General features: G+C 46.1%; 1 protein-coding gene across 3 annotated transcripts in view; it reads right to left on the bottom strand.

Moving 5' to 3' along the window:
* Positions 1-2,927: 2,927 nt before the first annotated feature.
* Positions 2,928-17,823, bottom strand: part of PDGFRA (platelet derived growth factor receptor alpha) — a 46,257-nt gene continuing 31,361 nt past the window's right edge. For all 3 annotated transcript variants that reach the window (XM_077848040.1, XM_077848042.1, XM_077848041.1), the window contains exons 17-23: positions 16,824-16,939; positions 16,197-16,319; positions 14,664-14,775; positions 13,237-13,336; positions 13,016-13,121; positions 11,492-11,733; positions 2,928-6,051 (exon numbers count right to left, since the gene is read on the bottom strand). In XM_077848040.1, coding sequence (XP_077704166.1) covers positions 5,904-6,051; positions 11,492-11,733; positions 13,016-13,121; positions 13,237-13,336; positions 14,664-14,775; positions 16,197-16,319; positions 16,824-16,939 — 947 coding nt within the window. In that variant the 3' untranslated portion in view covers positions 2,928-5,903. The remainder of the gene's footprint in view (positions 6,052-11,491; positions 11,734-13,015; positions 13,122-13,236; positions 13,337-14,663; positions 14,776-16,196; positions 16,320-16,823; positions 16,940-17,823) is intronic.

The raw sequence follows: 17,823 nt of genomic DNA, 5'->3' as shown, positions 1-17,823 counted from the left end.
GTTAACTTAATTCCTAATCAAGTCTAAAACTTTGACCAACCCAACAATCTGCAGCTTGAGCACCCCACAGAAAATACTAGCTCCAATTCTGTTTGGAGCAGTCAGCATGAAATGTAATGAAATTCAAAATAGACAGGATACACATGCTCCAGAGGGAAGTCATTAATACCCATGAATAATGATAAAGCAAAATACCATCTGCCAGGATAATGTGGCAAATCTTTTTAAAATTCCAATTAGCCTTTAAACCAGAAACAGGGAGCAAATATGCTCCCCCTGCCATGTGAAGCCGTGTGTCCTTGATATCTCCATTGCTTTATATGTAGACTAAAATGTGGGTGATGGAAACATTACCCATGTAAGAAGAGATTTGGGAGGATGCATTCATTATTCTTTAGGACAGGTGCTATTTATGTAGCTGGGTGGAACAGAACCTATAATCTGCTAATTAAGGCCACATATGTATTTTCACATATATTTAATTGCAGGGGTGAAAAATTTGTGTCTGTGACAAGCACAGTATATTAATTTTGCTGTAACAACGTGGTTGGATTTAATCCTTATATGTATTTGGAGTCAGAGATAATGAAGCATTTCTATCGCTACTATCCTGGGGGAAACTGCCTTGTTGATGACGGATTCAGATATTCTAAGTCATTTTCCTGAGCTGCATTTTATGAAGCATATAACTATTAGGATCATAAATTCCATTATTAGAGCTGTTATAGTATAGCCTAAAAAGAAATTGTTCTTATTATGAACGTGTGAAATACTTCTACAGGCCAACTAGTCCATCACTTGTCTTTGGAAATCTCTCCAGAAGCAAAGCAAAACCTTCTTCTGAACACGGACATTTCTCGATCTCTCTTGCTTTCCCACGGTCTGGTGTGATGCAAACGGCACTGGAATCCGTATATTTACAATTTCTAACCCTGGTGCTCTCATTGCCCAGCTGTATGATTTTTTAGAAGTCACTTGGTTTCCTCATCTAGAAAATGCCTTCCCTGCCTCAAAGTGCTATCTGAAGAATCAAAAGAAGTAAACGTGAAAAGGATCTTTGAGTTTTAAAATGCTCCATTAGTAAAAGTCATTTTTATCGTCAGGAGGAGATAAAGGAGGCCACGTTGTCTGTATCCTACTAAGAGGTAGAATTATACATTAAAAAGGAGAACAGAAAGATCACTCTGCAGGCTTAGCGCCTTGCGTGGATGCTAGATCAAGCAGCTATTGCTTAATCAGTGGGATTATTGTTCCCCATGTTCTATCGCCTTCCTGGGGCTAGAAGAGAAGCAGAGCCAATATCCAGCCTGCAGTCAGCATCTTCCAACTTACTCCAAGGAAGTATGCTTTGATCCACAGGCTAATCGAATATGGATAATAAGGAGTTATGTTGGAATAGGGAATTGCTATATTCTAATTAATTTCCATATCAATTTCCATTATCCATGGAAAGTTGAACTGTGTCATTTTGGTTTTTTAAATCCTCAAGACGTTTGATTCGACATGCCTCAGAACACAAAAACCAAACATCCTCCCAGCACTTCCCACGTCACGGCAAGCAATGAGAGGCAGAGGGAACCCTAGAAAACTAGGGCTCATAAATCATCTACAAAGCAGGCGATTCAAAAATTTACTGGGACAATCGTACGGGAAGACTTGGGCTTACCATCGCCCTATTTCTGTGCACACTTTTTGGCCTCACAATTTTATTTCTAGGATTCTATCCTGATGAAACACTACTGTGTGTGCACATGGATTATGTGCAAGGAGGTTCATGCAGTCATTCCAGTGGCAAAGCATGGGAAACTATAAATGCACCTAGAGGAACATGATTGCATTAATTCTGGTACCCTCCATAAGGTGAAGCTATACAGCTCATTAAGAAATGGGGGAGGTCTGTCTATAGGTACTTCTCACAGAGATCTCTCAAATACAGCATTAAAAGAGAAAAGCAACATAGACTCTGAGAATGAGGTGTCAGTATAGGTTCATCAATTGTAACAAAGTGCCACTCTAGGAGATGCTTATAATGGAGTTGGTTGGGAGAGGGGGGTGTTCATGTGTGGGGGCAGGGAGTAGAGAAGAAACCTCCGTACCCTCCATCCAATTTTGCTGTGAACCTGAAACTACTCTAGGACATAAAAGTCTATTTCTAAAAAAGGAAAAAAGGGTAGGTACTTTACAAAGCATTATGGAGGCACCTGGGTGGCTCAATGGGTTAAGCATCTGACTCTTGATGTTGGCTCAGGTCATGATCTCAGGGCTATGGGATCGGGCTCAGCACCCAGCAGACAGTCTGCTGGAGATTCTCTCTCCCTCTTGCCCCCCTCCCACACCGCTCATGCATGCATGCTCTCTCTCATACTCTCTTCCTAAAATAAAATAAAAAAAATAATAAAATCTTAATTTAAAAAAGTGAACCCCATTTAGGTAAAATATGAAGCAAAAACAGAGATGATTCAACATCCAACATGTTTACCCATTTAGCTAAAATACGAAGCAAAAACAGAGATGTATAAATATGTATAGAAGCAGAGGCACAGAAAAGGAACTGTAAGATAGTCCTCCCTCTGAGAATCAGCACAGAGACAAGGGAAGAAGAGAGAGTGAAAAAAAGACTGGAATCTTTTATATTATGCACATCTACAGGGTTTGAATGTTGTAGACAGTAAATGCTTCCCATGCAATACAATGCTACTAAAACAAACAGTAGGATCAAAGATGAGCCACACGCCAGTCATCTTTAAGCCAAATACTGTGCCTGAAAACGTAACTAGCTCAAATAATGTTTAAATCTTAAATTTCCTATTGGTTTCATCAAAACCATGATCAAGAGTCCTACTGAAATGTTGCTAAGAAAGCAAATTGAATCGAATGGCTTTAGTGTATGTGATTCAGCTAAAAACAAAAGTGCTGGAACCTTAGCATAACTTTAAATTATATATATCATTTATTGAAATATAAAGATCTTCATTTACACGTTTTAAAACAAAAACACGAACGGGGCATTTTGTAATACATTTTTTTTTTTATCAGTAGACCCTACCTATTGAGTTACTTCTCACACATTCACCACACCACTGTTTTGGAAACACTTAACGTATTTTTCTCTTTATTTTTCTAAAATATAAATTTTGGACATTCAAAAGTGCAACAGTTAATGTGCCTGTGGGGAATATCACAGTCAAAAAAATATAAACAAAGGCAGTGATACAGCTTGTCATAAATGTTTTGGCAGTATTCTCCAAGTCTATATAGAAATACATATATACATATTGATGTATAACATCATTTTATCTCACGTCCCTCTTCACAAAAATAGGACCATTTGTACAGATTGGCAGACCACATTTTAAGGACATCATTGACCGTTTAAAAAAAGTCACAAATTGTGTTTCTCAGGCCAGCTTTGATTGTCTTCATAAAAATAGAAAGCAGGAAGGATTGGCAAATTTTCATCTGGGGACTTTGCAGGAGGCCAAAAAGGAAACAAATCTATGATACACTGAAAACACTGTTTAAAAAAAAAAATTGTAGTCACACACAAACTCAGGTGGTTGTATTCATTAGGACTGGGACCTGCTTGTTTGAGAATTTTCATCCAGCTTCATGATGTCACGCAAAACTCAAAGGAACATCAAAAATGCAAAGCACCGACATAAGAAGTCTTATACAAGAGACAGTGAGCGACAAACAGAATGCTTGAGCTGTGATTCTAGAAACACAAATGTATTTCAAGTCTAATTGGCTCTACAGAACCTAGTCAGATTTTCTTTTTTAATTGGCCAATCTGGCTCAGTCTTCACACTTAGTATGAAAAAGGGGGATAAGAAAGTTGGGGCTTGCATTGAGATGGCACCAGTAGGTAGTCAAGTACCTTGTTACTGCTGCTACATCCTCCAACGCATCACCTGCCAGGAGCACGTACAGTGATTGCAGTAATCACAGCCCATGTTTCTTTCATTCGGTGTCAGCAATTAAGCGGTATTGCAAAGAATGCCAATGAACCCACACCAATCAGTTTGACGGTTTGGATGAATGTGACAATCTGTCCTGCCATCTCACCCCAAAATTTCAGCAAAACTTTCAAATCTTTTTTTCACCCAAATATCGACCTGGTTATACAGAGACATGGGACACTGAATTGCCTCATTTTCGTACATGCCATGGGTGGGGGTGGGGTGGGGGGCAAGTTCAGTTGCCCCATGCAGTGGGAAGCGGTGTCTTTATTTTGGAAGCTCTGCCAAACCAAGATTTAGCTTTTCCAGCCTCAGCTAAGGCTGGAAAGTTAAATTAAGGGCAACAATTGCTAGGTATAGGGCATTAAATGTCACTGACCCAAAGCCAAAGATTTAAATAGTAGGCTTCCTGCATGGTTGACTTCTAGCCCAGTTCCAAATTTCCAATTATCTGTTTCCCATGGCAACTTCCTGTAACCTAAGCTGGTGTTCCCCAAACGTGGCTAATCACAACAGCCAAGGAGTTTATAAAAATACAGGTTCCTGCTCCTGGCCAGACTCAGTAATTCAGAAGCTCTAGGATGGGGACCTAGAATTTGGTGATCCTGGCTACGATTACATTTGGGAACCAAGGATCCAGGCTAACGCAGATGCAGCCTTCACTAAACAATGCCTGTATGTTCTCACAGTTTCAAACTAATTCTCTGTGGGGTAGGAGATGAAAGAAAGGGGGAGATGGTCAAGGCATCCTTCGGACTCTTCTAGGGGTCATAAAATTTTAAAAATATAGATGTTGAGCTACACCAGAGTCATCACCAGGCATGAAAATGACCTCTGCAAATTCAATCTTTTTGCTGCTGATTATTTTTTCCACTGGGTAATAACACGAGAAGTCACATTAGGCATAGGCTTACGCCTTTACACTGAGAACATTTAGGATTTAGGGGTTTTTGTTTCTTTCAAATCCCATCACTTCAGAGGGCAGTTAATTGTTTTTAGTACAACGGATTAGTGAACCTAGTCAGTACACAGTTAAAAACACTGACTTCCTGGAAGACACTACCTTTACTTTGTTCTCTATGTTCGACTAAATTTAATCCACTAAAGCTATTACCATATTTTATAGAGAAACATCGGTTATTTGATATAAATGTCAAAAACTGTCAAACTTGTCGCCTACTTAGTAAGAATTTTTTTTTTTTAAATTGTGCTTTCTCTGTAGGGAAAACGTGTTACACATTACACATTTAGCATTACTGATAACAGTAGTATTATACACGTAGATTACAATATGAAAATGAGTTGGTGGGCTTCTAAAGGACCCAAATCTAATAAACAAGGTTGGTTAATTATTATTCTTTTTCTCTTTAACACACACACACAAAAAAAAAAAAGGAAAATGCTATAGTACCAGTACCTTTTAAGGTTCAAAAGTGGTTTTGCATGTACTTCATAGAGGAGTTCAGCAGCAGCTGATACCAGGTTTCAAGCAGGAAGTACATGGATGGGTTGAGTGGTCTCTTTAGAAGTCCAGAGAAGACAGTTAATACAAATCTAAACACATCCTCAGTTAGAGTTATTTACATAATTACAATGGAGTTTTCTCACAATAGAAGTCGTGTATGTTGGAATCTCACCAATGCCCTTGAAACACAAAGTTCACCTTCTGTGTGGCCTATCACCTCCTTGTCCATCTGTCTCCAAACTTCACACGCTGCTGAGATGCTACGGAAGCATTGCAAGAGGCAACACTGAAAAAGTTCATTTTGAAACATGCCATCCATCCACAGTTCGCAGGCTCCCTGAGGCCCTTGGCTGGGAACTTCTCTTTACACCTCACCCAAATCCTCCTCCCAAACTTTGCATTGCAATAAAGTGGTTTTCTTAAAGGGATCCAAGGTGGCTCCAAGAGTGGAAGGTACCTCCCCCCCTCACATCTGGCAGTCACAGGAAGCTGTCCTCTACCAGGTCTGAGGAGTCTATGCCAATGTCGTCCATCATGTCGATGTCCTCGATGGTTTCGTCCTCTCTCTTGATGAAGGTAGAGCTGCTGGAACCTGTCTCGATAGCGCTTTCTTCTGAGGTCTGCGAGCTGGAGGAGGGAGAGGATAAGAAAGGGTAAGCCCAGGTACAGACCAGCAAGACTGTGGTTGGGTGGCAAGGGTGGCCCCCACCCATCCATCCAAAGGCGAAGGAGCTCTTCCTGCGAGACCCTTTGGCATTCGACCTAAAGCCACCCAATCTGGCAAGACTGCCTCCAAGCCAGGCAGCTACTCATCAGGTGTCATGTCACAGTAGACCCCATGCAAACTCAAGATCCACAGGTCATCTCCACACCTTGGTCTCCCTTCTCTTCTCTCAAATCTTCCAGCAGAGTTGCTAACAAGCTGGGACAATTTCTACTGTCCCTACTTGGTCCTAGTGGAAAAGAGAGTAACCAGAGCCTGATGGGGAGACAATGGGGGAAGGAAGAGCACAGAGGGCTGAAATCAGCTGTGACTACAACTGAGCAGTCACCTGCTGTCCGTGAAACCCCTGAGTGTCCAAACAGTGTTCTCAGGATCTGAGCCCACTCCCCGGGAATGCCGTCCTCACCCTCCTCTTTACATACAACACCCCCCCAACTCCCCCAGCCTTGCTCCTGAACACCCGGTGAAGGCTCTTACCCACTAGAGCAGAGGCTGAAAGGAACAACGTTCTAGAGTCGGAAAGCCTGGGGTCTGGAATCATCCACCACTGAGCAGCTGTGGGAGTCACACAAGTACCTTAACCCCCACTGAACTTGTTCCCTGCCCTACAGAATTGGGATGACAATAGTGTGTGACAATATTCCCATTTGTCAGGCTGATCAAATAAGGTAATAATCATAAAGCACTGAGCACAGTGCCTAGAACATACTAAGTGCCCAATAAATATTAGCTATCATTATTATTATTATTAGTCAACTACTTGACTAGGGTCCAGATAGCAGACAATAACAGGAAGTAGGTGCTAATGTTCTTACATGTGATCATGCCATTATGATTATATAGGAGAGTATCCTTATCGTTTTCTTATTAAAGATTTATTTATTTGACAGTGCGTGCGAGGGAAGGGGGTGCCAAAAAAGAGGGAGAAGCAGATTCCCTGCTGAGCAGAGAGCCCGATGTGGGGCTGGATCCCTGGACCCTGAGGATCATGACCAGAGCCAAAGGTAGACACTCAACCGACTGAGCCACCCAGGCACCCAGAGTATCCTTGTTCTTAGGAGATGTTTGCTGGAGTTTCAAAAACATTTTTTAAAGACTTATTTATTTATTTGACAATAAGAGAGAGAGAGAGAGAGAGAGAACATGAGCAGAGGGAGGGGCTGAGGGACAAGGAGAAGCAGACTCCGCACTGAGCAGGGAGCCAGCCCAGATCGCTGGGATCACGACCCAAGCTGAAGGCAGACGTTCAACTGACTGAGCCACCGAGGTGCCCAGGAGTTTCAAATGTTTTAGCAAGAAAAAAAAAGTATGAGTGTGTATGTGTGTGGTACATACACACTCCTACACGTTACACGTTATTAAATACGTAGTATGTGTTGCGTACGTATATAAAATAGGCATAACCAGACATTACACGGTCAGGTAAACCAAATGTGGCAAAATGTTAGCAACTACTAAATCTAAATGGTAGATGGAGTAGTCTCTCCATTTTCTGGACACTTAAAATTTCTCACAAAGAGTTTTAGAAAAATAATTTTCCCTGGTCTCTAGCCTGTAAGGATTCCCTGTCCGTCTTCCCATCTCTGAACGGTCTTAACCTCATCCTGCAGACTGCAAGATGTCTGCATCTATCTCTTTGCTCCCAGCAGGGTATCTGCTGACAGGCAGGACAGTCTGTCCTCACCACGAGGCTGCTGACCTAACAGGTAACCCACCGTCCGGCTGGCCAGCCGGAGAAGGAGGCTCACATGCATGCCCAACAGGGGGCTGTCAACCCTGCCAGCTGTTTTCCTCCCGGAGGGCCAGCCAGGGGACTGAGCGCGACAGGTAGATGCCCATGGGAAACAGTCTGCTGCCATCCTGCGGCCTGGAGAGCTCTTAGAACCTGTAGGGTTACCACACTGGGGTTTCCTTTCCCAACCCCACAGACTGGGCCCTTCCCTGTGACCGAGCTTTTGTCTCCCTTCCTGCTTTGTACTCCACCCTGCCCCCCGACTTACACCCTGGTCCTGGAATCTCACTGCGAACCGCAGTCCACTGGACTGGTCTTGAGAACCATGTGGTCCTGACAAGCCCTCTCCCTGGGAGGCCAGACATACCATACCTGGTTCCTCGGGCCCTGGCCAGTAGCTGGAGGCCTGAGTCGACCCTTGGGTATGGACCCCAAGCCAGCTAGGACCTGCATTTAGGAGACTTCTTTGGCCACTGTGATTCGGACGAATGGCTGAGTCCTACGAGGCAGTTGCCCCCTTGCACTGACCCTCCTGGGCCTGGCATGCTCCTCTCTGCCAGTCTCCCTCAGAGAGAAGGCCGGGGTGTGGGCATGGGGGAAGCTAACTTCACGGAGACTCAGCACCAGATCATCCTTGCTGCTTGCCAGGCTTCATGGTGGTCCTGGAGCTGATGACTAGGCTTACCTCTGATTCCCAAACTACCATGGCCATCTTGTGACCCAGGGCCTGGCTTCCAATAGTCACTGACCTAGCACCCCCAAACTGTCTATAGTAAGCAAGGCCAGGTCTTTCTCATGCCCACTCCCTCCCAAGGCCAAGCCTCCTGAGCCCAAAGAGAGGATTCCATGGGACCACTACCACTTCCTAGACCCAGAGCATCCCAACTCTGGGATCCACCCACCTCTGTGATGGACTGAACTGTATCCCACCCCACCCCCTAAAATTCCCATGTTGAAGCCGTAATCCCCATTGTGATTATATTTGAAGACAGGGCCTTTTAGGAGGTAATTAAAGTTAAGTGAGGTCGTTAAAGTGGGGCTCTTACCCAATCGGACTGGTGTTCTTGTAAAAGGAAGAGACATCTGTGATGCACACACAGAAAAAGACCATGTGAGGACACATTAAGAAGATGGCCATCTGCAAGCCAAGGAAAGAGGCCTCAGGAAAAAAAATCAAACCTGCCGACACCTTGATCTTGGACTTCCAGCCTTCAGAACTGCGAGCAAATAGATTTCTACTGTTTATACCCCCAAATCTATGATACTGTGTAACAGCAGCCCAAGCTGATCAAGACGCTCACCACGTTCAGCCCACCTGTCAGGGCCACAGTCTCACCTGACCTGGGATAGTCATTTGGGACATACTTTGTACAATTTGAAAATTAACATTATCACCCTGGCAGAAGTTTTAATTATCTAATACAACAACTATCTATCAGCTAGAATGGTTCTCTCCATGTAACAGATGTCAAATTCTGCAGCTTAGCTTCGTGTACCCCCAAAAAAGTTCTGGGCACCTTTCTTATGTTGTTCATCAATACAACTTTCTAACTTAACTTAGAAGCAAAACCTTTTTATAACTGCTCTATTATTCAGAGCCCCCACAAACAAAATAACCAAACTGGATGGCAGATCTGGGGTAGAGGGCGACCACACATACCCAAAGCTCAGAGAAACATTTTGCCAAAAGAATATAAACATATTTTTGAAATCATCCTGAGCAAGAGTTAAGTCAGGGCACTCTGCCCAACCTCCAATTCTCATCACACATTCCAAACACACGCAAAAAAAAAAAAAAAACAAAAAAAACCCACAATTATACTTTTTAAATTCATACCAATTCATACCTGGTTCATACCAACAGCAAAGGGATGTCACAATCACAAGGCTCCAAATTGATAATGCCATGTGCTTTTGCCTAAATAACGATATGTAGCTAACCAAATGACTGAGGAAGAAGGGACCAGAGTATCCTGAACGAAGAAGGGAAAAAAAGAGAGACGGAGACTCCTGTGCATCTTGGACCTGGAACCAAGGACCACTATGATCACTTTCCCCTGCCTCTGTTCAAGGCCTACGCAAAGATGGTGGGAGCCTGGGATGCCCCTTTCATGAGGAGACTGTGGGAGCTCATGGCTCTGGTCCTAGCTGGATGTTAGCATCACCTTGGTAATAAATTAATGAATCCAGGCAATGGTCGCCAATGGCTGTTAATGTCACAGAGGCAGAGTCAACTGGACAGTGTGTAATTTCCGATGGACACACACAGCACCATCTTTGAAGCACACTTGCCAAAAATCTAACCTGAGCCACAGCAAGCCTCTAGCCTCCCAGCTTACAGCCAATACAGGAGACAAAGCACGTGGTAAGACACACGACAGGGTGCAATCAGCAAGATTCTGAACGTGGGAACATTACGGGCAAATGTCCCGGTTTCTTCACAAATACTATGCAAAGGGGTACGAAGGTTCAGGACAAATGTATAGGGACACAGCAATTAAATGCCATGTGAGACTCCTGCTTGGGTCCCAATTAGAACAAAACAAATGCAAAACCATATTTATGAGATAGGGAAATCAGAGCACCGAATATCTGATGCTCCTAATGATTTATTGTCAACTGGTGGGGGAAGATAACAGTATTGTAGTTATTTTTAATAACCTAATAACTCCAGTTACTTTTTTAAATAGAGGCTTTATCTTTTAGAAGCACAATAATGGAGTATTTATGGATGAAATGATATGATGTCTAGGATTTGCTTCAAAATAATCCAAGGAGAGTAGTAGCCGAGTAGGTACGCTATTCATGCAGTCTGTCCCTGAGCTCCTAAATGCTCAAGTTGGGTGACAGATTAATTGACAGTTCACTATTCGACCTGAACCAGACATGTGTGAAACCTTCCATTATACAGAGATAAAAAGAAGGAACAAATCAGCAGAAGGCGCCTGGGATCCATTCCCAGAGATCCTAACTTGTTGGTCTGGATGAAGTTTGTAGACCAGCTCTCAAGCCTCCCCAGGTGATCTGAACTTGGGGTTCAGAGCTACTGGTGCAGCATGGAAAAGCCCAGTTTAGACTCTCTCTCGGCCTTCTCCTCGGTTCCAGGACTCATATAGAAAACAACGACAGAGGCTTAGGGTATCTCAATATTCAGGGCTGCTGTGGCGGTTTGATCAAACTCCCTGAGGACTCAGGTCAAAGATCCTCTATCAGGGAAGCATGTCCCTGACTGTTCTACAGCACTCCACCCCCCCAGCCCCAGGGGCCCGCATTAGGATCCTTTGGGAAACAGACCCCTCAGGACCTCTGCAACTGGCCACCCTGCACAGATGCACCTGGGGGCCCGCCTCGGGGCCTCTGCGACTGGCCGCCCTGCACAGATGCACCTGGGGGCCCGCCTCGGGGCCTCTGCAACTGGGTGCCCTGCACAGATGCACCTGGGGACCAGCCTCGGGGCCTCTGGGACTGGCTGCCCTGTACAGATGCACCTAGGGGGCGAGCTCGGGGCCTCTGCGACTGGCTGCCCTGCACAGATGCAGTGGGGGGACCAGCCTTGGGGCCTCACCACCAGGGTGCTGGGAAGTGGGGGGCAGCTCAGCAGGCAGCCCTACCTGTGTCTGTTCCTCTTGCCCAGGTCTTCCTCCTCGGGCACCGGGTCGATGTCGGGCAGGGGGATGATGTAGCCGCTGTCGGCGCTCAGCCTCTGCTCGTCCAGGCTGCCCTCCCAGTCCTTCAGCTTGTCCTCCTCGTTTTTGTAGGTGACGCCGATGTAGGCGTTGTCTGAGTCCACGCGCATACGCGCCACGGCGGGGTGGTCGCTCTTCAGGAAGTCCAGGTGAATCTTCTCGTAACTCTGCAGACATGCACGTCACATGGTCACCCGAACTGCGAAAGGGACGCTCAGAACCGACGACCATTTAACCACCTGTGTCTCCACACAGCCTCCCAGACAAAGGGGCTTAGACAACTGAAGGAGGCTCAGAGGTCAAATGTCCCCAGAGGCCTCTGACCTAGGAAAGGGCCACCGATGCCATCCTGCCAATGAGCTCTCTCATTCACCTTAAGATTCAATGAGCCCCTTCTCTGAGTCAGTAGCTAGGACTATGCCCCCCACTCCCCCTCACACACACACCCACTCCCTTCTCTGGGACTAGCATGGACCCTTCTGGTCCCCATTCAATAGTCTCTCCAGGGCTTGGATGGATCCCAATAAGGGGTGACAAGGACTTCCACTGGGAGCACCATCCCTAAAACCTGCCTGATCCCTAAATCTTGGGGAAATCTAACTCAAAACTTAGAGAGCTTTGATCTAAAAAGACCCCATTTTCAACAACAGGTCCAGGCTCCAGCCACCAACACGTCTTACTTAACCCAGCCAGAGTGTCTGACTGACCTGCCATAATTTCCTTCTGCTTCCTCATTGCCTCACTTACAGGAGCTGTAATGGGCAGTGAAATAACCAATAGACACAAGTATTTAACTCCCAGTTCAGCACGCGACCTTCTCTTTGAGAAGAAGGAGAAGCAATAAATACGAAGACTCTACAGAGTGACTAATCTGAACCTCAGAAATTGGGTTTATTATACAACTATGTCTGGGGTTCCTGCACAGCATCTCAGCAGAAAGTTGTTTCACTCATTAACATATCCTGCTTGGTTCCATGAAATTACATTTGTTCCTTTGAACAATGCTTCCTATTCCACAAAAAAAAAAACCAGCTGGAGCCACAGATAACAGCTGAGGTTGTTCCTTCCAGTCAGCTGGTAAAAGCCAATTTCACATGGATTTAAGTGCATTCAAATTAGCGATTTAATGGCTGTGGATGCCCTGAGACTTTTAACCGCACAGTAGCTTCACATACTCAAACATCTGGAGAATAAAGTGCTTACAGGTGTTGCACACTTGAGATGAAAGGGGAGCCCTGCAGAAAGGGGAGGGTTTTCATACATCACTGCTACCAGGGGCCTGGGGAGCGCTCCATGAAGCCTTGGCCCCTGGATCACTCTTTCTCCTCCTCTGAAAATGTTCCTTCAAAACAGTGTTGAAGGACGCTGCTCACTTGCATAACTACCAGCTGTTGACTCCTCCCCCTTTGCCCATTCCTCTCCACCCATCTTTGAGGGGCCCGGACAAACCTTCTTATATTGTCCAGGCAGCAGATTCTCCACGATCTCGCTCAGGTGGTAAAAGGAGGGTCTCTTCTCCGGTTCACTGTGCCAGCACTTCACCATGATCTCATAGCTGCAGGGGCACAGAGATGAGAGTGGGCACAGGGAGGAGTATCAAGCACCCCCCACCCAAGCCAGGGACCCGCTGGGCATGAACACAAGGCCCATGAGGTGGGGAGGGGGCTCACACTTCACTGGTGGCGTGGTCAGGCTTGGCCATCCGGTATCCACTCTTGATCTTATTGTAGAACGTAGAATCCACCATCATGCCAGGGTAGGGTGTGCCGCCTGAAAACCAGAGAAAACCACCAGGATTTACAAGCCTGTGGTACACTGAGGAAACGCTCAGGGTGAACCTATAGAAAACATTTGGGGATCCCCACCTGAAGTTCCGGTTCTTTCGAGAAAATTAAGTATTATCTCCTTGACTTCACAGGATTCCCCTAAGTCTTCAATGTAACTAAGGCTTAATGTTGGTCAAGTCCCGACACCCTAGGCTAAACTTCTACATCTTTAGGAAAAAGCACAAAAGTGGTTTTTTTCAATGTTTCTGACTATTGGATCCGCATACAGAAAGCAAAATAGAAGAGCAGGAGAAATTCTGAACCATTGAAGGCAAAAAAGAAAAATCATTTTCACCAAAAGTGTTCAAATAACTAGAGCAAAAGTCCAAGTTGGGGCTTGAAAGATCTAGATAATGCTCTGCCTTAAAAAAAAAAAAAAAAAAAAATCTATTTATTTGGGAGAAAGAGAGAGTGTGCACACATAGAGCGAGAGGGAGAAGCCGATTCCCTGCTGATCAGAGAGCCTGATGCAGGGATCGATCCCAGGACCCCAAGACCATGACCTGAGCTGAAGGCAGATGCTTAAACCAACTGAGCCACCCAGGCGCCCTGATAATTCTCTGCTTTTAATAGACTGCGAGACTCAGTCAAGTCTCACACTGAGATGATCCACAGTGACGTCCAAGCAGCAGAGAGAACTAGAATCGAAAAAGGAGGGGAGGCAGGGAAGAAAGCCTTTCCTACCACATTAAGGCAACAGAATTCACGAAACATTTCGATTTCTATGGCCAAGGCCAAATCAAGCTTAGGTTCCTCTCTAAAGCCTTCCAAAACCACAGGACCCTTTTCTCCTTTCTCGCTCACTTTTAAATCAGCACCCCACAGTTCACTGCTACATGGAGGTGGTCCCCCACCAGCCGAACTATCTGAGGTCAGGGTCATGAATGGATCCTGCCTCAGGGCCCTCACGTGGCACACAGGGGTACCTGTGCCCTTCGGGCCCTGGTGACTGAGTATAACTGGATGACCAGAAGGTTCCTCTCCTCCCGAACAATGGCCAGGAGGGCCAGCCATGTCCTGTCCCTCGCCATACTACTTTTCACCTGAGCATCGATCCCCACGAAGCAAGGGGGAGGCAGCTCTCCACTGGGGAACCCTACTTAACCCAAAGCCCCAGGTGAAAAAGCAGCAAGTGGTTTCAATCAGCTGCAGAACACCCGACTCAGAGCTCAGATCTTAACATCATTTATACCCCGGAGCTTCGAAAACAGTGTTTTCCTTCCAGTATTGTTCCAGAACAACCCACATGAGCAGAGATGTCAGGCCCGTACCAAGGGAAAAGATCTCCCAGAGCAGGATGCCGTAGGACCAGACGTCACTCAGCGTGGTGTAGAGGTTGTCGAAGATGCTCTCGGGAGCCATCCACTTCACGGGGAGAAAGGTCTGCATGGAAAGAGGGAGGACATGAATCCCGGCATACCCACGGCTGAGCTACAGCCGCAGAAATAGTGGGGGTTCTCTTTGGACCAATAATAACTTGCACTAAGAACCCTGCCCACGCTTGACGGGATGAGCCCTGGGTGTTATTCTATATGTTGGCAAATTGAACACCAATAAAAAAATTAATTAAAAAAAAAAAGAACCCTGCCCACGAAATCTTGGTGTTTCTGGTTCGGTGCTACCCTCTCCGCACTCAGAAGAGTGTCTGGCACCTAGTGGGTGCTCAATCAATGCCTGATGAATGAGATGGGCGACGCTGCCTCTTATGTCCTCGCAAGGACTAACATCCAAAAATATTTAATCCTGAGTGTTTTACCCAAAAAGCGAGAGCCCTGCATGGGCCTCTCTCCTATTTGCAGGTGTTCCCAGGAACAAGATTAAAAGCACACCCAGGGATCCGAGAACCAACCACATTTTCGAACTTTAAGAAATAGTCATTTCATAATTTTGCAGCCTCTTTCGCGAGGCTGGTGCCAGCCGCGGTGGAAACCCTACGTGAGGCCAACACGTGAAGTGACCACATGCGCATCCTTCGGGCCTCTGGGAGGGCTGGTGAGATCACAGTCATCGGCTGCCTGAGCAGGTGACAGTGTGTCTCCACCAAAGTCCACTGATCTGTTCGAGGTGCCTAAAGCTACAGGCCGCGGCCGCACAGCACACGAAACCCAGGGAGGCTGGACACAGACCAGTGGCCTTCTGGGGGTGGACGCAGCAACCCTGAGAGGCGTCACGGCCAGTGCAGTGGGGTGATTTGGAATCGTACCTACAGGTGGCAAATGTATTCCGAGTTACCGCATCCGCTCAGAGGGGGAAGGGGTGGGGAGCAGAGCTCGCGTGTTAATTTAGAATGACTGTCTCCCAGGAAATTGTGCCTCTAATATCTATTCATGCAAATGCTCTCGATGCGTTAGGGCTCAGAGATGCCATTTGCAAAGTTGATAAAGTTAGAGATGCTCTCTTTGGAAATGAAGGCGCACACACGGGCACATACGATTAAGAGCTAACGCTTGCCGAGTGCTTGTAGGTTCCAGGCCCTGTTCTAAGCACTTCACGTTAAAGTCACTGAGTCACCCATGGCCATCCAGGAGATTATCAGTGCTGGCTGCTGATAGGGAAACTGAGGTACAGAATGGTCAAGCCACTTGCCCCAAATCTCCACACTCGTAAGGGCTGGAGCCAGTACTCACAGCCAAGCGGTCTGGCCCCCAAGCCTGTGCTTTTCCTACTGGCTCCCTGGAGCCCATTCATGAATTTCATGGACTCCACATTAAAAATAGGGACACTGAATGGCCAGAAGCAACACCTAGTTTGGGAGACTCAGTGAGGAAAGGTGGGCTTGTCAGGTGAGGGGAGAGAACACCTACACTGCCTTTAGACACATAGTTTGAATCGTGCATGATGTCTCTGGCCAGGCCGAAGTCGCAGATCTTCACGATTTTCCCTTGTGCCAGGAGGACGTTTCGAGCAGCCAGGTCCCGGTGGACACACTGCATGGAAAGGGAAGGAACAACAGAGTCTGTCCATCTGCCGCTAGATCAAGTCAGCCCTGCAGGGTTGGCCACTTCATCATGGTGCTGGGAGCTGTGGGGCCCCCTTAGGGAGGCTGTCCTGGCACCTTTGTGAGCTCACCTCCTCCAGGCTCTCCTCCCAACCCAGAGGGAGAACCCAAGATATATGAAAACTTATGGCCATTCATGTACCAATTTTGTAGACCTGACATCATTATTCATAAGAGCTTAAGAGTGTAAACAACTTGAATGTTCATCCGCTGAAACATAAATAAAAACATAGCATATCTAAAAAAAAAAAAAAAGAAAAAAGAAAACAGCTCTAGAGCAGACACTTGAAGACCTCAGCCTCCCCACTACGCTCTGGGGAAAAGGAAGAGAGAAGCAACCATGGCTACTGGCCTCTTGGAGACTTTGCACGCCCCCCTCACTCGGGCCTGGGGCCCGCGTCTACAGAGAACTCTGTTCCGTGAACACACTTACATTTTTCGAAGCCAAAAACTCCATTCCTCGCGCAACTTGATAGGTGAAGCTCAACAAATCCAACAAAGTAAGGCCTTCTGAGTTATCATCCGAAAGGAGGTTTTTGACTTCGGAGTCTGCAGAAAAGGAATTAAGCGTGTTGGCCCTGGAGGATGGTGTGAAACATGCCCCACCGGGCCACTTGTCAGGTTGCACAGGCTCGTCCAAAGAACTGGTCTAAGATGATGGTGATTCCAGACCTCACGGGTGGGTGCGTCAGCCATGCAGACGTGCTACCATTAAAAAGAAATCTATCCGCGGAAATACGTATCTGGCTTATACACATATACATCCACAAGCACCAGTCTAGTGGGTTCTCACACATGTTTTGTTGTTTGCCTCCCAAATTTCTTTTTTCAGCCCTAGTTAGCAAGTTACCTCGGCCACCTCCCTAACACACACACATACACACAATCTTCCATGATGAATATACATGAGGTTCCCTTTGAAAAAGTAGCTTCTAGGAATTCCTTTTTTTTTTTTTTTTCTTTTTTCTTTTTATAGCCACCTTCATGGTGTTTGGCTCATTTCCTGAATAAAATCAAGCCCCAGTCAGACTAGAGGTAGCCATCTTAAAGGTCAGTGCCAATGACTTTGCATTTAGTTCCTTTTGTAACTTGTCCACTTTCCCTAGTTAGTCCCGCCTGGAAAGGTCCCAGGGTTTTCGAGGAAGGAGGTAATCTAGGCCAGCACTTCTCATTTCTTTTTAAAAATTTTCAGGCAAGTGAAGAGTAGCTGCAGCCATTCACATTTTTCCAGCCAGCTAGGAGAAGGCCAGAAAGCAGTGGTCTGCCTGCCAACAGGGCCCAGGCTGAGCATGAATCAGGTTCCCCTGACATCTGGAGCCAGGTCCAGCCTGGGAAGCGATGTAAACTATTTTTAACAATGCGGGAGGGGAGAGGAAGCACTGGTTCCGACAGCTCTCATTGGCTACTCTTTTAAAAGGGCTTGGAAGTTTACC

Source organism: Canis aureus, chromosome 14 (assembly GCF_053574225.1).
Source record: "Canis aureus isolate CA01 chromosome 14, VMU_Caureus_v.1.0, whole genome shotgun sequence".
NCBI classification, from domain to species: Eukaryota; Metazoa; Chordata; class Mammalia; order Carnivora; family Canidae; genus Canis; species Canis aureus.
The sequence above is the reverse complement of the archived record's forward strand: the minus strand, read 5'-3'. Positions and strand labels throughout refer to the sequence as shown.